At 41.7% G+C, this 26,472-nt stretch overlaps 1 protein-coding gene across 4 annotated transcripts in view; it reads left to right on the top strand.

Annotated features, from left to right (window-relative positions):
* The window catches only part of gpcpd1 (glycerophosphocholine phosphodiesterase 1), a 51,998-nt gene extending 48,309 nt beyond the window's left edge, over positions 1 to 3,689 (top strand). For all 4 annotated transcript variants that reach the window (XM_052011744.1, XM_052011747.1, XM_052011743.1 and 1 more), the window contains one exon: positions 1,519 to 3,689. In XM_052011744.1, the coding sequence (XP_051867704.1) occupies positions 1,519 to 1,762 (244 nt within the window). In that variant the 3' untranslated portion in view covers positions 1,763 to 3,689. The remainder of the gene's footprint in view (positions 1 to 1,518) is intronic.
* The last annotated feature ends 22,783 nt before the right edge of the window (positions 3,690 to 26,472 follow it).

The raw sequence follows: 26,472 nt of genomic DNA, 5'->3' as shown, positions 1-26,472 counted from the left end.
TCATCGCTGCTTTGGGCTATTAAGGTTGTCTAATAAATACTGGACATGAGATCAGTGTCACATCTTGTAGACTGAGTGATAGTGTTTTTGATTTTTTTACATCATCTAATGTTTTCTATTGATCCCTTGCAATTGAGTTCCCTTCAGGAAAAATATCTTTTAACTTTCTCTGGGGTTGTGACTATTTGTTGCTTACATTAAAGCAGAAATGTGGGTGTATTTCTGCAGAAGATCTGGCCATATTTTTTATTGGGTTTATCATTGGCTCAGCCTGAAATTTTTTGTTCCCAGCATCAACCACGTTTGTGATCATCTACAAGTTGCTGCCAGTTGTAAATTTGTCTGCACCTTCAGTGCCAAGGTTGTTTTCCCATTTGCTGTATGCTTGACTGCTTTGAAATTGATATATTTAAAAAAAAAACTGAAACAAAAATTGTATATCATTGCCTCATTTGTAGATTGCTTCAAATCAGATGGTGAGTTCTATTGCTATCCAAGGTACTTTGTGCAATAGAGTCATGGAATAATACAGCAGAGAAACAATCCCTTCAGCCCAACTCGTCCATGCCAACCAAGGTGTCCACCTATGCTAGTTCTGTTTAGCCTGGATCCCTCTAAACTTCCTATCCATATACTTATCCAAATGTCATTTAAGTATCATTATTGTACCTTCCTCAACTACTTTGGCAGATTGCTCCATATACACATCACCCTCTGCATGAAGAAGTTGCCTCTCAGGTCCCTTTTAAATCCCCTCACTTAAACCTATACCCTCTAATTTTTATTTTTGTTTCCCTTTCCTATACTGTAGGTCCTTTTGTCAAAGCAAGTCAAAGAAATTTAAGGCATCTTATGTGCACAAAGTTAATAAAATTTGCTCCCAAGGGAAACTGTTGTTACATTTTGGATATTGCTTTAAAAAAACATTTGTTTTAATGGAATTAGTGAAGATCAGTAGATGTTTATGAAGGAGAATATTTTTAAAAACTAATGTCTCATTTTTAATTTGCACGTTTAAATTTTATCAGTTAATGCCTGAATTACCCCAAAAAGCAATTTGTGCTGAGGGAGTGCTCTGTCTTTTCAAATTGGGGCCCATTCTACATTCTGGTGAATCTATAGGATTATTGGGGTATTTGAAAAGCAGGGGCTTCGTCCCCAGTGATCTGGCCAATAGTTAACTCAAAATCAAAAAAAAATCTCATTAATATATTTGTGGGAGCTTCCTTTATGCAAATTGGCTGCTCACTTCACTTCATTACAGTAGTGCTTGTACTTTAGAAGTATTTCATTGGCTGAAGCAGTCTGGATATAATGAAAGGGATGTGAATGATGCATGTACAGTCTGTTAGGCTGACATCTGACAATATACATTTGGGATTGATTGACTTTGACTTTATTTTTGAGCAGCTCATTCTTGTAACCAGCTGAATCATTCATTTCTACCTCGCTAATGTTTCTAATATGTTAAAGAGGAATATTTCAGCATTCAGATGTTACAAATTTTATTTTAAACAGGATCTGTGACTTTCTGCTGGGGCAGACAAATATTTTCCAAGTTGAAGAATTAGATGAACTGAAGCAACAGTTACCAGAGGAAGCATTTGTTGATTGCTCTTGTCCTGATATCAACCACTTTACTTGCCAGTCAATTCCAGGGCACGATGACAATGGAAGTGCATATTCAAGTGAAATAAAAAGTGGCGAGCAGGAAATGTACAGTACAGAATCGGACTCTGGGCACAGCTGTAGTTCATTTTGATCCACCCTTCAATGTTACTGAGGTTTTTATCTTTGGAATGACATGAACATTCTAGTTCCTTAATTTTTCATGTTGTCAATTAGTTTAAAAGAAACATTTGCTGCATATATGTCTTTGGAGAGGTGGAAAGCCTTTTATTTTGTATATATTTTGTGCCATTTTAAACTCTCAGATGGGTGAGGGTCTTTGCATTGTTTAATTGTATTGTTGTTTATATTTGTAAGTTTATGTTGGTATTCTGTTAATTTTTATTTGGGCATGGATTTCACATTTGAGTATATGCACATGCTGATTCATTTGAGGAAGAAAACTCTGTTTTCATAGAAGGTAACTGATGGGAAAGGAAGTGCCCAAATTTACAATCGAAGTCAATTGTAACAATATCTGCCTCATGTAGTAACACTTGCCATAACATTTTTATAAAATGGATGGTAATTGCATTTGATTCTTCTGATATGTTCTGATCAAAAATATATAAAGAATTACTGTCTAGATATCAAATGTTTGTTATTTTTGCATGTAGATAGTGTACAAAACAGATGTTTTAATAGATTAGATGTCCTAATTTCCATTACTCATAACAGAACTCAATGTTAAATTATTTGCTTTCAAGTGACAAGTACTGACTGTTCTCACTGTATAATAAACTGGGTATTGGTTTCAATAATTTATCTCTATGTACAAATGAGGTTAATGCAATGGAAGAACAAAATTATGTAACTTATTGGTATACTAACTATGTTATTGAAGCATTATAAAAGGATTTTTGTAGTTAAAACTTCATATGAAGGAAATGCCAACTGTAAAGTTGATTCTCTAAATCTCAGCAATTCAAAGTCTGTTGCATAGACTTTAGCAGATGGGTACAACTGCGGTCACTTTTTTCAAAATTATGGATTTGACTACGGTTAGTAAATTTGCTATTTAAAAATCATGTTTTGGGGATTATTTTAAAAAGTGTGTGGCTTGTGTCCATCTTAAAAATGTAATAACATGGAATTGGGGCTTTAGTTAAAATTTGAAGTTCAGATTTAATATCTCAAATGAACTGAGATTCAGTATTGTACAATTATGTGGCCTGATACATGTTGACTTTTCTGGTCTCAGGTATATTATTGTAGGACTCTTGTTGGGTTAAAATTAGTATTCTGCTGTTGAGTTAAATTGGTATTTGCAATTTTGAATTTTAATTCAGATGCAGTGGAAATAAAGATCGTGACTTCATGTTGCAATCTGAGTAAGGGCAAAAAACTGAGAACAAAACTTGAGCAACTTGATAACCTCATTTGTTTCCAAAATTTGGTTTGTACTTCTAACTTCTTTTACCTCCTATTGATTATTTTGACATTAACTATAATTGGGTTTGTATTCCAATGAGGATGTCTCTGCAAATGCTTTTTCCTTGGCAGCTGTACCTCTTTTTGTGACCCTTCAACAAAGAGAGTTCACTCTTTACTTTTAGTACTTTTGCTGTATTATAGTAATATTAATACAAGGATGTAGCTGTTATCATTTTACAGTAATTCTAATATCTTTGAATTGATCTGGCATTGTAATTCTGTCAAGAGTTTTGCATCTCTACAAGTTATCAGCTAGTCAGTATTGCTGCTATACTGCTTTAGAAGCTGCATCTTGGTTTACTATAAATAGCAATGTAAACTGATTTATATTCAATACGCAAGTCAATAATCTTTACAATTCAAGATAGCATAGCTGAAATTTGTAACTTGCATGTGCATTCTCTATGATAGAACTCTACAGTTATTGCAGAAGTGAATAATATTTGATCTTAAAAATTATAAAAACTTGTTTCACCAAATTTGTCTGTGGTCTGGTCAATTTGGTGGACTGTGAGCTACTGCTGTTTTTCCATTGTTTTAACAGTGTACATGGAAAATTAGTTTTGAGATCTTGTGAAAGGATTGAAACTGTCTCTAAAGCAAAATAAGAATCTGATTTAATTGTGTGGTGAATCTTAATGACTCTAACATTCCCTTCCTGAATAGCTACACTTCTGTCTTCCATTTTACATCTTTTTTTAAAACCTACCATCTTGCTTAGACTTAAGTTACAAAATTAGAGAACAGGTGCTTATGACCATTTTCTTCATTCTTCTGTGAAATGCCTTGATGTTTTTACTAAAGCTTTAAGACAGTGTGTATATAGAAGCTATAGGTGTATTTAAGTGTGAGGAACGCACTAACTTTAAAGGACAAGTCATGGCAAAGCAGGTACAATAAATCTCAAGATAATTTGGAAATCTCTGAAAGGAAACTTGCAAGGTAAAATGAACACTTTTTGCTGCAATGGAAGGAGAGAAGGGAGTGCCTTGGGTAATAACACAGGGAACAAAGCAATTCTGAAAACCATCTTCACAGGGAAGATTATGAAGAATATGTTGCTACGGTGTGTGTACATGTTGTAACCCATATCCCAGCAACACTATCAAACAAAATTTGACACCAAATTGAATGAAAAGATTTTGGGGCTGGTGACCAAAAACTTGGTCAAAGAGGTTGAATCTTGAGTGTCTTGAGGAAAGATGGGTAGAGTACAATGGAGAGATTTAAGGAGGAATTTTAAAACTTGTTGCTTTTGGCAGCTGGCTATGATGCAGAGATTAAATTTCAGCAGTGTCAAAAGGCTGGAATTAGAGGAGTCAAGTATGTCAGAGAAAGCTGAAGATTAACAGGGATAGGGGGGGGTGAGACCATGAAGGAATATGACAAGGTAGTGAACTTTAAAACCAAGGAATATAAAGGATATAAATATTTATTTTGCATCACAATTAGTCCATTCACTGTATATGGCTTTGACTACCACAGATAGAAATGCCATTTGATTAAGAGTAATTGCTAGTTGTTGTTAAACAAGAACTGCTATAATCAGGCTCATGATTTTTGTAACTGGTTTTGACAAACAGACCTTACAAGAATTTCTAGAGTCCTCTGTTGGGCACAGCTGACGGAAGTTCAAGCAGTGTATTAATAAACACTTCAGTTACAGACCCTCCCCTCCACATTTCAGTTGCTTCCAAGGCTGAACAAGCATTGCACTTTTTCATTGTCAAAAATGTGCCACGAAGGTTTAAGGCCAGGTCAGGCAGGGAGAGCCAACAAATATAGACCAATGTTGGGAGTTTGATTTCAGGTATTTTAGTGGCCAGGACAGTGGTAGAAGAGGATTCTGCAAAGAAAATTGGGACTACCCAGTTGTGGATAAAGGGTAGAGAACATAGCTTCCAAACATGGATCTCATCTGGAAGGTCAGTTGACAAATTTAGAGGCTTGGGGTCAAAGTCAAAAGGGTTGAGAGTGAAATTGGAGCCTGGGTGGGTTCTGTCCCTTGTGGGAGCCATGTTGGGGGTGTTGAAGAATCAAAATGAAGTGTGTAACCTCTGGGGGCATAATGCCACTCAGCATTGTGAAGACCTAGTTGCCTTTTAGAGTGTCCATCCATGTCCTGTCCTGGGACAACTTGATCCAATTTCCTCCAAATTGCTCCAAAATGGGATCAAAAAGCAAAATAGCTGAAGGTGCTGCAAGAACTTAGCAGGGCATTCAACATTTGTGGAGAGGGAAGTAGACTTGACACTTAAGGTCTGTGATATTTCACGGTTGGGGCAGGTCTTTGGCCTGAGTCTTCAGCTTGGTATCTCTCAGTAGAAGCTGCTTGGCCTGCTGAATATTCCCAGCATTTCCCATCTTTCCTCCAAAATGAGCATTGAATAAAATCTGTGCTCACACTATATGGGAAGTCTGATATTTCCTACTGTGAAAGGTTGTTTTAAAAAATAATTTAGTTATCCTGATCTTGTGCAAGGTTCTTTACAAGTGCAAGTCTTTTTCTCTTAGAGTCATAGTTATACAGCACGGAAACAGACCCTTCAGCGCAGCTCATCCACACTGGCCAAGTTGCTGTCCTGAGCTAGTCCCATTTGCCTGCGTTAGACCCCTATCCCTCTTTGGAGGTTTTTCCCTCAGCTGCTGCTGCGTAGATTTTTACTCCACTTTATCGCAGGTTTGTTTCTTGATGCTGAATCCACGTATTTGAGATAATATTTAGGAGGTGACAATAAATGCTGATGAGATGTTCCAAGAGTTTTAGGATAGCCATAAGCAGGTTAGCTATTCACTGTTGCTTGGAAACCTGCATTTCTCTGCTGCCATGTGCATGTGTTTTGCTTTTGGAGTTAAAGTTGCTCAGTTTTAAGTTTAGTGTTTTTTAAGTCCCATTTCCAATGTAGATTAGTACTGTACCTTTGGCAACCACTCAAGAAATCTCTGGCCTAACCTGCCGCCAACAACCACATCCCAGCTGTAAAACACATCCTGCATCTAACTTGCTGCCTGGTCTTTGTCAGTTGCCACTTTAACTGGGGCGTGATCATCCTCCAGCTCTTCCCCACGCTCACCTACCCACCCCCAGTAAAGCAAACTGTAAATATAATTTGTGATAGGTAGGCCAATCAGCAGAGGTTAAAAATGGAACAGGCCTTTAATGATTCAGAAAATAATTTGACTCTTTAATCCATGTTTTTCTACCCTATATTCTGAGAAGCTGTAGGAGAATCTTGTGCTGAAGAATTTCAGGAACTCTGATGGGCCCACCAGCTATAACTAACTGAATTCAAAGATTTTGCTGTCCTGTAATCTCATACAGGCAGGAAAGGAACCACACCCATTAGAGCAAAAGCACTTTCTATTCCTTCATATCTCGGTCCAAACAAATGGGTTCCTCTGACTGAAAAGTTAGTCATTTTCTAATGGTCTTCTATGAATAAAAAACGTACATCTATCGCATTTCAAGATGAATTCTAGTTGTAAATGTATGGAGGGACTTGAAGGAGTAGATGTAGATAGTACCATGTGGGAAAGTACAAAACTAAGTGTGGGAAATATAAACTAGTTTCCAATTGAGAATCTGAGAGATTTCTTCACCCAGAAAAGTAGTTAGAACATGGAACTCCTGTTCACCTTGCCATCACATTAAATAAAATCATGAATTGGACTGTGGTAATAGTCTTTTTGCAGAGAACCTGATCTACTCACCTATTCAACGCGTCAGCCTGCCTTAAAATCCCTTTGGAATTAATTACAGTGCAAAGGTACAGTAGCCTAACAATATCTCTGAATTAATTAAGTGCTGGAAGTACATTCCAGCAATTGAGCATTGTCCCGTTTCAGTTCTTAGAATTACATAAGGTCCACAGCACAGAATTAGGTCATTCAGTTCACTTGGATTTCACTGGTGTTTATGTTCCACACATTGCTTCTCCCACTCTTTTAGAACATATTTCCATATCCAACCTGATTAACTACCTTTCCCTGAAACACATCGAGGCCAGATCCCTCATCTAATCCTTGTAAATTCCATCCGAGTAAGGATACCTTTCCTGAATTTTCCCCCTTGGATTTATTTACTCCATATTTAGAGTTGGTCATTCATGTATGTGGAAACATACATCTATGCGGTTATAACTGAAGGCAATTTTAGAAAGAAAGTACTCTCTTTAGTCAGGTAAGAAGTAATAATGCTTTTCCAGACCAACGAAGGCCTGGTTAACCTCTGTCCTGGTACCAACCCCGCTCCAGCACACTATCCAACTGTTCTGAACAGAAGATGCATCTGCCCCACTATTCTTCAGACCACCCAATTTTCATCTGTCTCAGTTGCACAGTCTTTGATTTATAGTAGAAGCCTAACAACTGAGATACAGTGACTGAGAGTTAAAACTAAGTCCTGTTCTCAGTAAGTAAGCTGTTATAAAACAATTTAAATAGAGAAAGAAAGTTGGCCAAGCTGGAGTTAAATTTATCCTCCATATTCTGAGAAGCTGAATGTTGTGCTGAAGGATTCTAGGAAACCCAATGGGCCTCTTGATGAGATGAAGGATTATCTTACTCTTGTGACTAGCGGAAATAACTTGCATAACTTCTAACTCGCAAACGTATGGGGGCACATTTCCAGGCTCTTGTTGAGAATGTAATTGCAAGAACCATTTTATGACAAAGTGTCATAAACCATTCCCATCAGTTAGTTGTACTTTGGGTAGATTCTTTTACCTTAAAGCTGGAGTGATGCAAGCCAAGACGTTTAACTCAGCTTTTTTTAAATGAATGAAAAACTTGGACATCTTTTACGTTTACCTACATAAAAGAACTTGCATGAACTCTATTTATTAAACAAGTCCTTAGAACAAATTTGGAATGTTGGTCAATTAGTCCCTTGGCAGGCAATCTAAATTACTCACTATACCTATCATTCTTCAGCTGTTAGATTCGTTTTAAGCCAACTGCAGTGTAATGATAACCTGATGTAATGGCTATAACTATGCACTGAACTGGTATTCTGAGAAACTAGTTGAAAGTGTAAATGACTTAAGTCGGATATTATCCACTAATACATTTCCCACTTTTATATAATTTGCAGGCCTTGAAATTACTTATAGGATGTTTTGAGGCCTGATGAATTAGGTAGACACATGGCAGGCAAAAGTTAATGCAGAGGATTGCGAAGCAATGCATCTCAAAAGGAATAACAGACAGAGGTATAGAAACTAAATAATAGAATGTTCAAGTTGGTGCACAGAGAGAGTTGGCTCCCAGTACATACACAAACCTTTAAGGATAGAAACACAGGTTCAGGTGGCTGGGATATTGGGCTTTATTAATAGGTCATAGAATATAAAATCAAAAAAAAAAGCAGTGCTAAAACTTTGCAAGGAACTGGTTAGAGCTCAACTGCTGTTTATATCCATTTCTGGGCACTACACTTTAAAAGAATGCCAAGACCTCAACAAGACATTGGGGAGGAATTTACTGAAATTGTACTAGAGCTGAAGGACATCAGTTGTGTAGAGAAACTAGAGAGATTACGATTATTCCCTTCAAACAAGTAAAGCTTACGGGCGATTGAATAGAATTGATCAAAACTATGAAGCGTTCTACAAGGGTGGATGGGAAGACTGTTTACATTTGGAGGAGGAAACTGATTTAAGATAATTGGCAAAATAACTAAGATGAGAGTGGGTGACACTGATCATGAACGAACTGTAGTGGAGGGAGATTCAGTGGTAACGTTTGAAAGGTGAGTGTATCTGTCCTTGAAAAGGAAGCATTTGCACGGCAGGAGGGACTAATTGAGAAACTCATTCAAAGAGCCAAGATAGAACCGATGGGCCAAAAGGTCTCTTCAATGTCGGACAATTTATAGCCACTTTATTGCCCTATCTAGTGGATGGTATTAGGTGTCAGTGCTGAGACAGATCCTGGGCCAGGAAGGGAATTTTATCTTCGAATTATTTTTAGATTGCAACCTTAGACTGAAAAGGGAGCTTTGGGCTTCTCTTGAACCACTTGGATTGCTGGCAGTCCCGTACCATAAAGAATGCACCGTCGTTAAATGGAAAATTGATTGAGCTGTACAACCTCAATATGTGTTTTGTGTGAACTGAATTCCTCCCACTAGCTTCGTGCAATGCTATGAGAGTTGACTGACATGAGCTCGCTACATTGACATGTCCACCACGTTGATCATCCATTCCGATCCTGTACTGGATTTTGTCAGCCACCTTCCCCAGGCTGCTTTTCCAGGCCATGCCTTGGATTCTGACCTGGATATCCCCATTCCAGGTTTTCTCAACCATTACCCACTTCCCACCCCTATCCCCACTAACCCTGGGCTGCAACCCAAGCTGAATGACCCAGATGTACATTAAGCCTCTGCCTGGATTTCTCCACTCACCTCAATCTACAGCATGCTTAGCCCAACCAACCGCCACCCCCCCCCCCCCCCAGAAAATTGCGGATGTTTCTGCTCTTGGCAAATGGAGGATTGCAATTGACAGGTCAAAGTAGGTCATGACCCCAGACTTCCCAAATAGACACCCTATCCCAGAGGTTTTCAACTTGTGGTCCGTGGACCCCACAAGCCAAGAAAAAAATGGAAAAGCGACCTGTTACAAAGTCATAGCTTACTTGCTTGCTCCAGTTTTCCATTATTCAGAAAATTGGCCATATCTATTCTATCTGTTATAGGCAACAATCTTAGAGACTTAGACGGTGTTCCCTTCCGGTAAGCTGCTGTTTAATATTCAATTTGTGTAGTCAGAGTAGTCAGTAGTGTTCACTACTCACTACTATTCTGTTGTGCACTGTAGTGTTAGCGAGACTGAGTGACGTTGTTGGTGTGCCTTAATAATATTGCTTACTTACCGTGCATTTACACCACAGTGACGTCACTGTTAAAAGAAAAGTGCGCAAGCGTGTGAATTTTAGATTGGTTTTGATAATTTTGTTTATCATTAATAGTAATTAAACTGTCCAGCGTGTATTGCTGAGTTTGGAGAAATTTCTGAAGAGAAAAGGTGACCAGAAACCGGAAGATTCTGATGACGAAGGGGATAAGGGTGACCGAAAGAGAAAACAACGCAAGTGCGATCCAGAATACATTTCATATGGCTTCATCGCAGTGGGGACAAATGCGGACCAACCCCTCTGTGTTGCGTGTTTGCAAACACTGTCCAACGATGCAGTGAAACCAGTGAAATTGAAGCGCCATTTAACAACAGTGCATCCAGATATTGCCAGTAAGCCGAAGGAATATTTTGAGCGGCAAAAGGAGCTGTACCTCAGGCAGAAAGGCAAAATGACAGCCTGCGCCATTGTAAGTGAGAAGGCTCTTCGTGCATCATATTTGGTAGCATTACCAATAGCACATTCCAGAAAGCCTCACACAATTGGAGAAGAGCTTATACTGCCTGCAGCAGTACATATGTGCGAAGTTGTACTGGGAAAAGAATCCAGTCAAAAACTGAAAGCCATTCCACTGTCTGATAACACAGTAAGCAGAAGAATTGGCGATATGGTGGAAGATATACAGAGCCAGCTGATAGCACGTCTTCAGCAAGTCAGATTTGCGAATCCGCTCGATGAAAGTACTGATGTTGCCAGTGCTGCGCAGTTGTTGGTTTACGTTCAATATTGCTGGGAAGGAGAGGCTTTGGAAGACTTTTTGTTTTGCAAGGCGCTCCCAGGGCGTACAACCGGTGAAGAACTTTTCCGTGTGCTTGACACTTTTTTTGTACGATCGGCATTGGCGTGGACACAGTGTATTGGAGCATGCACGGATGGTGCTGCCGCAGTGATGGGACGGAAGTCAGGTCTAGTCGCACGAGTGAAAGAAGTAGCTCCACATGTAGCAGCAACCCCTTGCATGATTCACCGTGAGGCTTTGACTGCAAAGGATATGGATGAAAATCTTGCGGATGTGTCTTCCACGTGCATTAAAATCGTTAACTTTATCAAAGCCAGGCCGCTCAATCACCGTTTGTTTGAAAACATATGCCGTGAAATGGAAGCTGAGCATAAGCATTTGTTGCTACATACAGAAGTCAGATGGCTGTCACGAGGCCGCGTTGTGCAGTGTGTATATGAATTGCGAGATGAATTGCTCATTTTTCTAAATGAGCATAACGGATCATTGGAACAGTTCTTGACAGATGAGACATGGGTTGCCAGATTAGCTTATCTTGCAGATATTTTCAACATTTTGAACAGCTTAAATCTATCACTGCAAGGACCTGATTCAAATGTTCTTAAAATGCATGACAAAATCAATGCCTTCCAGAAAAAACTCCGTATCTGGAAGGGAAAATGCGAGCAAGGCGTCTATGATATGTTTCCGTTGTTGGCTGACTTTCTGACAGTGAACGAAACTAAGACAGAGGCCATTGCGAACACCGTTTTGAACCATATTCAACAGCTGTCACATTATGCCCATGAGTATTTTGGTGACAATGACAGGAGCATGTTTGATTGGATTTGAAATCCGCTTGAATGCATGCTTACTGATTTAACTGGACGTAAACAAGAAGAATTGGCGGAACTGTCATCTGACAGGACTTTGCGCTTGCAGTTCAACCGAATGTCACTGTTGTCGTTCTGGATAGCATGTTCCCAGGAGTATCCACTGTTGTCCAGCAAAGCCGTCAATGTTCTGTTACCATTTGCAACCACTTACTTGTGCGAAATAGCATTTTCTGCAGTCACTGCCATGAAAACCAAATACAGATCAAGACTGAATACTGATGATGACATACGTGTATGTTTGTCGCACATACCACCACGTTTGGACAAACTCTGCAGTGCAAAACAGGCACAAGCTTCACATTGAACTGAACACTGAAAGACACCACTGGTAATTATCGGTGATTGAAATAAACACTATTTCAATATGCCTATGTGCAGTAATTTAAGTGTTGTATGCATGAATTATCGATTGTTTGATCTTGTGGACTTTGGGGGGTCCGCCATCTAACAAGGACATGTTCTGGGTGTCCGCAGCATGAAAAAGGTTGAAAACCATTGCCCTATCCTGTGCTTTGTTGGGCAAAGAGATTGTCGGGCAGACATAGGAAAAGATTTAAGGATGTGCTCGGAGCATCCTCGCACAAATGCAACATCCCACTGACTATTGGAAAGTGGGCCACAAAAGGGAGCGGCTTAAATTTGGAGATTATTGGGAATTTGGGTTAAAGTTGTAAAAATAAAAGGAGTACCATAGAACCATAGAACAATACAGCACAATACCGGCTCTTCAGCCCACCATGTTGTGCTGACCTTTAAACCACACCTAAGACTATCTAACCCCTTCCTCCCACATGTCCCCCATTTTAAATTCCTCTATATGCTTATCTAACAATCTCTTGAACTTGACCAACGTACCTGCCTCCACCGCTACCCCAGGCAGCGCATTCCATGCACCAACCACTCTCTGGATGAAAAACTTCCCTCTGATATCTCCCTTGAACTTCCCACCCATTACTTTAAAGCCATGCCCTCTTGTGTTGAGCATTTGTGCCCTGGGAAAGAGGCGCTGGCTGTCTACTCTATCTATTGCTCTTAATATTTTGTATAACTCTAATACAATTAGATTAAATAGATTACTATACCTCTAGTACAAATAGATTAAACATGGATTATATAAGAGAAATGAACAGGCATGTGATCGGTCATATAATGCTGAGCAGATAACATTATTGATAAAATATCAAAATAAGGAGCAGAGTATGTGAGTGCTTCATCGTTCTGTGCGCTTTACTTCCTTGGTTTTTACATATTGGGAAAAAAAACAGCAGAGAAAATTGTCAGATTTTAACCCCAATGTTCGAAGAGATGAACAGTAATTGTGAGCAGGACAAACAATAGGAATAAAGATTCCAGGCAGGTGAAAGGAAACCAAATGAACAATATGCAGCTCTAGTGGAACACATCGTAGCAACAGGCGAGTAGCATCCAATCATTGTCAGGACAGAGAGGGTTCTGGAGGAGACTATTTTCTTAGATTGGGGAATTTACAGGGTTGAGTTTATACTGCTGTTACTAGCTTTGTATTCTAGATCTATTTAAGTACTTGAATTAAAATTCCCCAGTTGCCATGATGGGAAACTCATGCCTCTCGATGAGCAGTCCAAGCTTCTAGGTGCTCCAGTATGCACATACAGTACAGTAACCTGTATTGTGCTTGAGGAGCTTTCTACTAAAATTAATGTATGTAGCTAAAACTATGGGCCACGTCTTGGCCAGTCAGTAGTTTGTTTTGAATAACACTGACCTGCAGACAAGAGCGAATGTACATTGGTTTTGAAAGACACTTGCATGAATTATTTCTGATTTTCAGATCTCCCGAATTAGTGGGGTTTATGATCCTGAATCTGGGGTGATAGGAACACATGGATCTACTATTTCCAAGGGTTGAGCTTATTCATTTTAAGATTGGATCAGTCTAAGGTGGGGAAGGGGTTTCTTCTTGCTTTCTATTGGTGTTTAACAAATTTAGCTCTTGTTGGTTATGGAAAAAAATTCACTCAAAATATGTATCAACTTTTGGTCTCCATAATGCATGATTAAATTGAAATCAGTAATATTAACATACATGTTATAAATTCTATTAGTTTATTAAAATTTACCATTCTCTACCAGGTTACCATTATTATGCCACTGACCAGAACACCTCACAAACAAATGGATTTAGATATTAGTGTACTTGTGCATATTAAAAACAGTGAGTGCTATTTGTGAAGCGAATTGAATTGAAATGTAAATTTTATGCTGTTGACATTTCTTGCTGACACTGAATTTTGTAGTGAAGAAATGAATGATTTTTCCAAAGCAGATCTTCAGAGTAATTTGTTAGGTTTTTTTATGTGTGTTTAAAAAGACCAAAAAAATTAAGTCCTAACTTTCTCTTTCTCGGCATTTACCTTCAATACACCAAAGCTATTCTTGAGTCCTCAAGTGCTCAGACACCAATTCAAGGATCACCTAATATGTTAAATCTTCAGCTATTTTTACTCCCCCATTGTCGTAAAACCCACGCCCCATTCAAGCCAACTACAATGAAAGGTGCAGATGTCAATATGATTAATATTATTTCTAATCACACTTCTAACATGATTCTCATTTATATACTTTCAGGCACACCCATGTCCTCTGATATTCGTGGTCAGTTCAAAGTTTAGAGAAATTACATCATTGTATATGTCACTTGCTGTTGTGTGGCAATTACTTATCTCAAACTTTCACTTGCTGTTTCCACAGCAACCCAAGATATGCCCTTGGTTTCCACATACCTTTGATAATTAATCCCTTTTATTTGTCTTGTTCTTGTTTCTCAATTTGCAGTTTGATTAGCTCCCAATGAAGTTTTTATAACAAGTTATTCAGATTTCCAGCATCCACAGTTGTTGGGGATATTTAAAGCACTTTCTTTTTCAACCAAAGGATACTTGTGTAAATTCACAAACTAGTCCCTAAGTTTCATTCCTTTAAGGGAGACACAAATAGCCTAAAAATCTAAAAAGAACAAATATTTCATAACATTTCACTGTCTTTTGCCTGAAGTGGAATGATATGGATTTCAAACAATGATGAGATGGAGTTACAGGAAGGAGATGGAAAATCTACTGGCATGGTGTCAAGACAACAACCTCTCCCTCAATGTCAGCAAAACAAAGGAGCTGCTCATTGAGCTCAGGAAGTGGGGTAAAGTACACACCCCTATCTGTATCAATGGTGCTGAGTTGGAGATGGTTGAGAACCATGTTAATGCTACAGCTAAGAAAGCACACCAACAGTTCTACTTCCTCAGGAAGGCTCAAGAATTTTGGCATGTCCCCACTGTTGTGTGAAATGGTTCTTTTCAGCTTAAGGATGAAGGACTCTGGACACGAACTTTGGATATCAAAACTAGTTTAATCACAAAGGCAAACGCGGGGACAGAATGGATGGGAACAGATACACACTCACACACATGCAGGAGACTGTGAACGTGAGGGGGAAATCACAACTAGGATAAGATACACTCACACACACACACACTGATACACACAAGCACACAATAACAATATACAACTTCAGGATATAATACTTCAATGCTTGACCCGCACTAGCATTGGCCCTTAACGCTCCCTGAGTCTGAGTGAAGATGCTCCCAAACCATGTGGTGATGCACTCTTACCAGTGATCTCTGCAGCGTTGTCTCACTACTCCTGGGGTCATCAAAGAGAAAGGGCTAGGGGATTGCAACCCTTTTTATGGTGCTAGGAGGCTGGATGGAGCCTCACTGAGTGATTTAAATGGACCAATGGTTTGGGAGTCAAGGACAAAGGTGCCTGCCACAGCCAATGGTCAGGCAAGTTCAGAGACAAAAGGTACTCTCACACCTGAGGGGTGGGTGGAGCCGCACCTTGATTGACAGTGGTATAACTTCTGACCCGAGGAGCAATGCTGTCCTCCGACCAGCGGGGGTCAGGGTCGTTACTGTCATGTGACAGCCATGTGCTGTCTCACTACATTCCACCCCTTGGAAGTTAGATGATTTGCCAATCAAGGGGGGAGCTATCAGGACACACAGAAACCATAATCAACAAAAGGAGGGCAATGGCCAGTGGGTGACAGTAGCCCAACATCCCCCAGTGACCCAACCAGCCACTTGTTTCCCTTAAGGTGTCGTGCTGGAGGAGCTGGTCCCTTGGTTCTGAGTTTTGGCCACCGAGTCCACGAAGTGAGCAGCCAGGTTGGAGGGGTTGCTGGATTTATCAGAGATAAAGTTGCAGGACTCCTTTGTAATCACCGCATATGTACCACCATTCGCAGCGAGTGGACCATCCAGGGCTGTCTGATTCCATCAGGTTACCAGCCTGACTGCAGCCAGCTCCGCTGCTGTCGTCGTTTCTCATGGGACAGTCTGGCCGTGCAATACGAGGGGCAGGCTATCCTCTCGAGCCTCTCCGCCTCCGCGATGGCCCTGCTGTCCCTGTACCCGCTGTGTGCTGGGTGCTCCCCCTGTTCATCGAGTGTGGATTCAGGGCACCGTCAAACACTGGAAGACAGCAACTGTACCAACCCGTGGGGAGCCACGGGTAGGTACTGGAGCCAGAGATCCAGTGGGTCCTGTTCGGAGTTTAGGGAGCCCCAGCTTAGCGGCGCCATCAGCAGTGGTTATGGGGGCACCTGGACACCAGTCTCGCTCAAACTCACAATGGCCAACTGAAAAGGTGGAACTGTACTCATCCTGGAGTCTACACCAGCATTCCCTTGGCGTGCTCAGTAACTGTGGAATGCTCTGAGGATCGGGACTCGCGTGGAGGTCAAATTGTATGAAAGGAAATACCAGCTCCTGAAACACCCACCCCATTCAGAATCTCTGGAAGGAATGTGCAGTGGTGGGGGAAATGATGAGAACTGCCATCCAGCCCCCCAGAACATGGATATAACGAGCTCGACAGGCGCAACAGGGAGACCGAACCTGACAGACGCAACAGAGATAAAAGGAAAACTAAAAAAAAAGAGTCCATGTAAACAGTCCATTCTGACAAATAACTAAGGGAATCATCATCGATGGCAAAGCTTCAGCGGCATGTGCTGTGATTCAGGGGTAGATTCAACTGTTCCATATGTTCCATGGTTCCATCTTTGGAGGTGCTGGCGGACCCATGGGTAATTTCAAGGGAAGGTTGAGCAGACATCTCCTCAATCATCGCAGTCAGCAGGAGATGGGGGTGGGGGGGGGGGTGGGGGTGCGGAGCAGTGCCATCGTCCTGTAGCGGGGGAAACAAACTCATTCCCGGCAGGTTAGGTGTCGGGTATGGAGACAGGACAGGTTGGTTCGACCCGGAATCGCGACCCAACGAGTATCCCCGGGACCGCACGCAACGACTTCTCCCTTCTGAGGGGGTCCATTGTAATGGGCGTCTGACACCCCTAGGGGGAGTTGAAGCAAGGGGGTGGGGTGCAACCTTGTTCAAGTCCACCGTCATGCACCGTGTCCCGTTCTTTTTTGCGGACGGGCCAGATGGGGCTACTAACAGGGAAGGCTGTGTGCCTAATGACTCCCTCCTGCAGCAAGGCTTGAACAGCCTCTGTACTATCTTGATGTCCCCCGGGCACCCTATACTGCCGACTGCAGACGACCTTGGAGGGAGGGGGGACAACAACCGGTTCCCATTTGGCCGCCCCCACCACCACCGTAGCACGGGCGACTCCAAAAGTGAACCTGCCTCGGGTGGTGTGTAGGGACTGTCCCTTTAAGACATTCATCCCCAGTGTGCATTCAGGCAAATCTGCAATTAAGACAGCTACAGTCCGAGGAGGTTGGTTCCCGATAGCCATGCGGACCTTGACTTCCCTTGTGGGCAAAAGGGAACCCCCCAACCCCTCTACCTGCATCTGTGGCCCCTTCCACGCAGCAGCGTTACCCGGGATGATGGTGTGTTGGGCACCCGTGTCGATGAGTGCCATCCACCTCTACACATTCCCTTTTCCCCAGTGTATCGCTACAGGTATACGTGGCCTCAGGTCTCCCAGGCAGGAGAGGGCGGTGGAACAAATGCGCCGGGACCCCGGTCTTCATCCTGTGGGACCGGGGTGGGGTCTGCCACCCCATGGGTGAAGGTTCCTGCTGGCGGAGCTGGGCTATTTCTTGTCTCAGCAGGTCCTGGAGCTGAGCCATGAGCGCAGGGGAGACTGTTTCAGGTGGGGGAGGGGCAGAGGCAATATCAGTATTTGCAGGGGCAGCCCCCTGTGTCTGGCTTGGACCTGGGGTGGCTGTGGATCTTCCCGTGGCCGGGCTTCCCCCCACAGAGCTCTTTCCACCGCGCGTGGAGAACAGAGGTCGGGAACCCGTCTATGCTGGCGCGGTCCACCCCTGCGCGCAACAGGTCTAGGTATAGCTGCTTGCGCGTGGAATGGGGGGGTTGTGTCCCCAGCCCTCGTCTCCGCTCTGCAGACCTGGGTGGGATTCCCCCACTGCAAGAACTCCAGCCCTTCCAGGAGGGTGATGGCATCCTGCAGGTCTTCCCGTTAGCCGGTCCCAAGAGGGGCAGGACCATTGGCCTCAAATTGGGGCATGCAGTGGTGACCAGGTACCCCGTTAGCGCGCTGGTCGCCCTGGTGTTTTCTAACAACCCGCGATCGCTGGGCTTCTCATAGATGCCAGTCACCAGCGCCCATAACCCTGTAAACTCCATTAACTCTGTTTACACTTCCCGCTGCCTTGAAAAAGCAGCCAACGTAATCAAGGACCCCTCCCACCCCAGTCATTCTCTTTTCTCTGCCCCCTCCCCCTCCTATTGGGCAGAAAAAACAAAAGCTTGAAAGCATGTAACACCAAACTCAAGGACAGCTTCTGCCCTGCTGTTGTCCGATGCCTGAATGGACCTCTCATACACTATAGATGAATTCTTGATCTCCTAATCTACCTCATCATGGCTCTTGCACCTTACTTGTTTACCGGCACTGCACTTTCTCTGTAGCTGCAACACTATATTCTGTATTCTGTTTCCTTTTTACCATCTCGATATGTGCATGTATGGTAAAATCTGTCTGGATGGCATGCAAACAAAAGTTTTCACTGTATCAAGGTACATGTGACAATAATAAACCAATACTAATAAATCTCAATTCATCGGCTGTATTTCTAACTATCAGAAAAATGTTTAAGAATTATGTGTTAGGGTAGCTGATAGCATGAGCAAACAATGTGTGTGTGTGTATATGTGTATGTATATATATATATATATATATTTATATATGTGTGTGTGTGTGTGTGTGTGTGTGTGTGTGTGTGTGTGTGTGTGTGTGTGTGTGTATAATAAAAAAGATAGGTATTTTATGCTCTGTAGTAGAGTGCTGTGTTAAGGCCAGCAATGGTCCATTTGCCTTATTCGATCATCACCTAGAAACTGCTGAAGGTGCAAGTGTTTTTACCAAGGTGCGGGTAGGTTGACAGGACCCTGTGTTCAGAATCTCACTGTGTATCGGTATTGGTATTGGTATTGGTTTATTATTGTCACTTGTACCGAGGTACATTGAAAAACTTGTCTTGCATACCGATCGTACAGGTCAATTCATTACACAATGCAGTTACATTGGGTTAGTACAGAGTGCATTGCGGTAGTACAGGTAAGAACAATAACAGTACAGAGTAAAGTGTCACAGCTACAGAGAAAGTGCAGTGCAATAAGATGCAAGGTCACAACAAGGTAGATCGTGAGGTCAGAGTCCATCTCATCGTATAAGGGTACTGTTCAGTAGTCTTAGTGCTGCATATTGTTTTCTCCTGACAAAATTCAGCAATTTCGGTGTTGCCATTGTGATTCCAGGAAGTCCTGATGGAGACACAGAGATTGCAGGTGCTGGAATGTGGACCAAAAAAAACAAACTGCTGGAGGAACTCACTGGGTCAGGCAGTATCTGTGGAGGGAGAGGGTCTTGATCCGAAATATCGACTGTCCATCTCCGTCCAGCAGTTTGTTTCTAATCCTGATGAAGAGCGCTGAATTCCAAAATGACTCTGCTCCTCCACCCTTATAAACCTAGCACACACCTTTTCCAAACCAGAAAACCACAAGTACACAATAAAATGATTATGAAATAGGTCCATAGAATTTTCAGACATTATTTTAGCAATAACAAATCACAAGTTACTGCCCTTGAGTGGAACTGCCCCCTGATGAAGCTTCCATTTTTAGCTGGGATTTCATAGGCTTTAACTTGTTGTGACCTCCAATTCTCTTGTTTGCAAGTATGCTTCGGGATTCATGTGGTTGTTTCTGACATTACCTGCATTGTCCTGTGGCTGCTCAATGACATCCCACAATTCTCATGCTTTGTGGGGTTGAGGTCAAATCAGCCTATTGGGTGGAAGTGTGTATGTGTATCCTGCTCCAGTCTCAGGTAACAGGCAGGTTTCTGGCAAAAGCTCTTTACAAAAAAACGCAACTTCGCTTTTATATGGAGCCGTTCATAGCTGCTGGAGGTCACAAAGAGCTTTGCATCCTATGAAGAAGTATTGAAGTGTAGTTGCTGTTGTAATACAAGAAACGGGGCCTTTAATTACACACAATAACCCACCAGAAGCAGCAAAGTACCAGATAGAAGTCATTTTACTGCAGTCCCTACTCTTTCAGCTTAGTCATTCATAAATATGATGCAAAGCTAAGACACCAGTACAGATCTTCTCCATGACAATAGCCATATCCTGCCAATTTGAGTCGGTAACCATTATCCCTAGCACTTCTGCTCTTACCCCTCCTTCTCTCAGCCAGAGCAAGGATGCTTGGGGTTCCCTTTGTCCTCACTTTCCACCCCACCAGACTCCACATTCAATGGAGAATCCTCTGTAATCTTCCACCACCTCCAATGAGACTCCACCACCAGACGCACCTTCCCCTTCCCTCCCCTTTCAGCATTCTGAAGGGGTTATTCCCTCCACTACTCTCTGGTTTAATCTCCAACTCATGACATTTTCCTCTGCAAGCAAAGGAGATGCAACACTTGATTTTTACCTCAATCTTTGTCACATTATACAGAATACAAATCTATATAACTACGATAGATAATGTCACCGTGGTGGTGAATTGTTGGACATTGCTGGATGTTTTCACTACATTGAGCCAAATTGGCAAATATGATTGTGATGTGACTTTATCGTAGTTTCTCCACTGGCATTCAGATTAGAGATGCCAATCTCACTGGCAAAGATTTTTGTATGTGTGAGCACTATGCAGTCCAGCTGGAGGTCCCTGCCCCTGCCACAGTCTTCAAGCTTTGGTTTGATTGTGCTTTTCACCATGATTGCTAAACTTCAAACAGCTTTGCTTTTGGGAGTGCTACTTTTAGCAATCAAAGGTTTCATTGTTGGCTCGTTTGGAGGTTCAACGACGTAGCTCTGTTCTTCAATGATGAATAGACAATAGACAATAGACAATAGGAGCAGAAGTAGACCATTCGGCCCTTCGAGTCTGCACCGCCATTTTGAGATCATGGCTGATCCTCAACAATCAATATCCTGTTCCTGCCTTGTCCCCATATCCCTTGATTCCCCTATCTATAAGAAACCTATCTAGCTCCTTCTTGAAAGTGCCCAGAGAATTGGCCTCCACTGCCCTCTGAGGCAGTGCATTCCACAAATTCACAACCCTCTGGGAGAAGAAGTTTTTCCTCACCTCTGTCCTAAATGGCCTAGCCCTTATTCTTAAATCATGCCCCCTGGTCCTGGACTTCCCCAACATCTGGAACATATTTCCTGTCTCTATCTTGTCCAATCCCTTAATAATCCTGTATGTTTCAATCAGATCCCTTCTCAATCTTCTCAATTCCAGCGTGTACAATCCCGTGTACAATGAAGCATAGACAAAATCCAGGGTTAACAAAGATGAACTTTACACATTGACAATATAATCCAATAAATGAACAACAGAGGGCCCTGATATGGCTTCTAATGTGCAACTATGGCAACAGTAAAGCTGCCTATTTTCACCTCCATAATATTGCTACGTTTCTGCCTCTCTTCTGCTCAAGCATTACTGAAACCCTTACCTATGACTCACATTACCTTTAAACTGGTATTAATACTGCCTGGTATTTTGTTAGCCACTGTAAATTTAAGATCAGCCAAAATCATTCTAACTCCTACCACTTCCTATTCACCTTGCAGCTCTGTGTCCATTGATCTCTGATGGTTCTTGGTTAAGCACATCCCAGTTTCGAAATACCCTTGTTTTCAAATTGCTCCATAAAATCTCTCCTCTCTTTAATTTCCTCCATCCATGCAGTCCCCTGACATATCTTTAATTATTGGATAGCTAATCAGTCCACCACTGGCAATCATACATTTTGTTGCCAGGATCCCAGCCTCTGTAAATACTTCCTGCTCCTCTATCTCTTTATTCCTTTAAGAAGCTCCTTCAAAAATCAAGTAATCTGCCTTAATATGATACGCTTCAAGTTTTGTTGATGACACCCATGGATATTTTCCTCTGTTTCACGGGCTGTTTAGATATAATTTGTTATTATTGTCTAAATCTGCCTTTATACAAATCCCCACTCTTGACTGCCATCACATTATCATGAAAAGAAATTTCCAATAGCTCTGATTATAAAGTTTTCATATTATGTATCTTCTTTTTGCATTGTAACTCTATTTTTATATACAGTCTGTATAGGTTAATTTTATTCTAGTGATTAATATGTACATTTTTAGGTTAAAACTTTTAAAACCTTGTTACCTAGCAGAAACATATGGCTCCATAACAAGCACATTACCACATAATGATGCAGTTTGATGTTGAAATTTCATTTAATGACTTTCTTTTTCATTAGTCATAATATCATAAATTGTTATCTCCTAAAATGAATGTAATTATTAAAGGTTATTGCCTTTATATTATCAGTCACATTGGGACAAAGGTTAAGCGACACAAGAAGTTATAAATTTGAATTAATATAATAATAATTGTAGAAGGAAGTTATTGCAGGTAAATTTTAATGGCTTGGGGGGCTTGGTAGTACTATTTATTATGGATGTTTGGAAGGATACATTTGATCATAACCTTATAAACACTCCCAAAATTATTCACTTTAAAAAAATGCTGTGATGCTTTCAACAATGAATGTGTTACCAGAATGAAAAGATACACCCAATAAGAAGGATCAAATAGATCAGGATACCTGTGCAGTAAAGAGAAAGCTGAGGGGTGATGTAATGGAAGCCTCCATGAAAGTACTTGACAAGGCCGGCACAGGCAAAATGTTTTCACTTGCAGCAGTGACCAGAACCAGCAGCTTGAATTATACACAAATCACCAGTCTACCTAATGGGGAATTCAGAAGAAACATATTTACCTCGAGGTGATTAGAATGTGGAACTGGCTACCACATGATGTAGTAGACGTGAATAACCTGGAGACATTTAATGGATAACTGAGAAAACATCTAAGATGTAGCAGGATAGGAAACTGGTCTAAATGAAGAAGGTATGGTGGAGGTATGAGTGGAGCATAAACACTAGTATTGGCCCAGTGGGCTAAAATGCCTGTCTCTGCACTGTAATTCCTGTGATGCTTGTTTTCAATGGCCCAGCAACCTTACCTAAGGCAGAACTAACCCACTGGGATTAGGAAAACTCCAGAGTTAATGACTTGTGCTGAGTCGCTTGAACTGAACCATTGTGGTAGCAGAACGCTTACTTTTGTCTCATTTACACCAAAATTCTTTGTCATCTCCACCATGACAGCCAAGTATTAATACTGTTTGGTCATCACTTACATTCTGAAAAACAACATACAAAACAATAACCTGTTTGGCGCATGATGATAATTACTGGAGGTGTTCATGTTTTCAGTGGTCAAATAGTGTGTTGGCACCATGGGTCAGGCCTCACTGATGAATAATGGGAACATGGAACTACAACAGAGCAAGACCCCGAGAGCAATGGAAGCTTGTTTTAACAAATGTTTGCATAGCTTCCCCAGAATCCCATTGCCTTGTAAACCCAGTGGCTCTTGAGTTTTTGCCCTCTTGTGGTGAATGTAGATATTGCAGTATGAATTAATTCATTAATGGCATGGAAAGTGCTGCGCTCAGCTTGAGTTAATCGGACTGCAGCTAGGTAGGAATATGGCACTGCATCTTTCTCACTAAACCACACTGGAAAGCATGCCTTTGTAAAAATCTATATGGTACTTTTAATTAATTTCTAAGCAAAAAGGTAGACTTTAATGAGTTAACTGTCATAGAGTTACACAGTGAAGGAAGAGGCCATTTAGCCCACTGAATTTATGCTGGCTCCCTTGATGAGCAATTAGTCCGACTCCCCCATTTTCCTGAAAAATCTGCTTATTTAAGTACTTACCCAATGACCTTTAAAAGTGACCATTGAATATCCTCCACCAGTTACTCAAGTAGTACAGTTCACATTGTGGGGCAAAAAAATGTCTTTACACTTTTCAACCCTGTCACCTTTAGTTATCAAGTCTTCATATGTGGAGACAGTTTTTCTTTACTTACTGTATTTACTAAACCTCTTATGATTTCAGCACTTTGAAGGTTGTAAATGGTAGGATTATAATGTTAACAATTCTAGCATTAACGGTATGCAGAGAAATTGTTTACATTTCCAGGCAGGAAGAGTACCCAGTACTCCAGCTCTGTTAGAATCTGAGCAGTCCAGGGAGGATTGACACTCAGTGCCATACACCTTGCATGCCAAGTGAATGACAGCTCTTCACAAGTGAAAATAAACTGACTTAGCTTGGTTATGCAAATTAAATAATGGACAAGATTTTAGCCTGTCTTGTCCAGTACGGCAGGGAGAGGATGTAACATTGCATTTGGATCATCCTTGCTTCAATCCCAACAACCTCCTCAATTCTCTTACCAAGTTGTTTCATTTTGGATGGGCACCCACTCTTGCAGTTCCTCCTATACCTCCCCATCCCCTTTTCCCAAACCCCAGGGTATGAGCGGCCTTATTAATGCCTCTTATTAATGTTACATAGAACATAGAACATTACAGCACAGTACAGGCCCTTCAGCCCACAACGTTGTGCCAACATTTTATCCTGCTCTAAGATCTATCTCACCCTTCCCTCCCACATAGCCCCCTATTTTTCTATCATTCGTGTGCCTATCTAAGAGTCTCTTAAATGTCCCTAATGTATCTGCCCTCACAACCCTTGCCGGCAGTGTGTTCCACACACCCACCACTCCCTTACCTCTGACATTCCCCTTATACCTTCCTCCAATCACCTTAAAATTATGCCCCCTCGTATTAGCCATTTTCGCCTTGGGAAAAAGTCTCAGACTGTCCACTCAATCTATGCCTCTTATCATCTTGTACACTTCTATCAAGTCACCTCTTATCCTCCTTCTCTCCAAAGAGAGAAGACCGAGCTCACTCAACCTATCATAAGACGTGCTCTCCAATCCAGGCAGCATCCTCGTAAATCCTCTTACACTCAAACTTCCAGAAGACCTGTGTTGTTTTTGTACATTGCTAATAAACCTGTTGGTATTGGAGGGTCTAAGAGTTTATGAAGGTGTAAGAGGAAGGCTTGTCACTATACCTGACTGGATCATTGGATTGATTGCTGTCTACTTTGTCTGCAGGGTTTCCAGATGGACTGGGCCAGCGATGGATAAAAGCAGAGCATGCTAATGGCTCTCAAGATCCCCAAAGCCCTGAATTCCTTTCCATTTAAGAACATAGGGGTGCTTCTGGAGTTTACGACAGTTTTAGGGCATCATCACTTTTAATACTATGGCTGATTGCACAACAGGATATCTGGAATAAAGGAATTTAGTTCTGATGAAGCCACTGTTTGAATTTGGATTATGTATTCAGAGGTAAGAAAAGTAATGTATGATCAGAGGGATGTGCTTAAAATAATGGATAGGAATTAACGGCACAGATAATGAGTGACACTGCTAGAAGAAGAGGAATCAGAGAAAGGGGGATGCATTTTCGGAAGTTAAACCAGAGCAGGACATACACAGTGAATGGCAGGGCCCTGGGGAGTGTTGTTGAACAGAGAGCCCATGGGGTACAAGTTCATAGTTCCCTGAAAAGGGTAACACATTTCAACACAAGATAGACAGAGTGTGAGGAAGGTGCACAGCATGCTTGCCTTCATCAGCCGAGACATTGAGTATAAGAGTTGAGAGGTCATGCTACAGTTGTACAAAACATTGCTTTGGCTGCATTCTGGTTGCCACACTGTAGGAAGGACGTGATTAAGCAAGAGAGGGTGCAGAAAAGATTCACATGGATGTTGCCCAGATTGGAGAGCCGGAGCTATCAGGAGAGATTGGATAGTTTGGGCCTGTTTTCTCTGGAGCGAAGGAGGTTGAACAACAACATAATAGAAGTGCATAAAATGATGACAAGGTAGATAGAGTCTGTTTCCCATGGTAGGGGTGTTTAAAACGAGAGGTTTGAGGTGAGAGGTTTAAAGGGGCTCTGGAGGGTAAATTTTTTACACAAAGAGTAGTTGGTATCTGGAATGAGCTGCCAGAGGAGGTGGAGGAGGCAGGAAGAGTAACAACATTTACAGGGCATCTGGACAGGTAATTGAACGACTAGGGCATGGAGGGATAAGGAATTAATGTAGGCAAGTGGGATTAGTATAGATAGGCATGATGGTCGCATAGATGCAGCGGGCCTGTTTCTATGCTGTATGACTGTATGATTACGACAAACGTTTTGTTACAGATGTGTAGTGACATGGTGTCATGACAACAGCCCTCAATGTCAGTGAAACAAAAGAGCTGGTCATTGACTTCAGGAAAGGGAGCGGTGTACATGCACCTGTCTACATCAATGGTGCTGAGGTCGAGAGCGCTGAGAGCTTCAAGTTCCTAGGAGTG

The sequence above is a fragment of the Pristis pectinata genome, chromosome 3 (genome assembly GCF_009764475.1).
Source record: "Pristis pectinata isolate sPriPec2 chromosome 3, sPriPec2.1.pri, whole genome shotgun sequence".
NCBI lineage: Eukaryota > Metazoa > Chordata > Chondrichthyes > Rhinopristiformes > Pristidae > Pristis > Pristis pectinata.
This window is presented reverse-complemented; position numbering and strand designations above follow the sequence as displayed.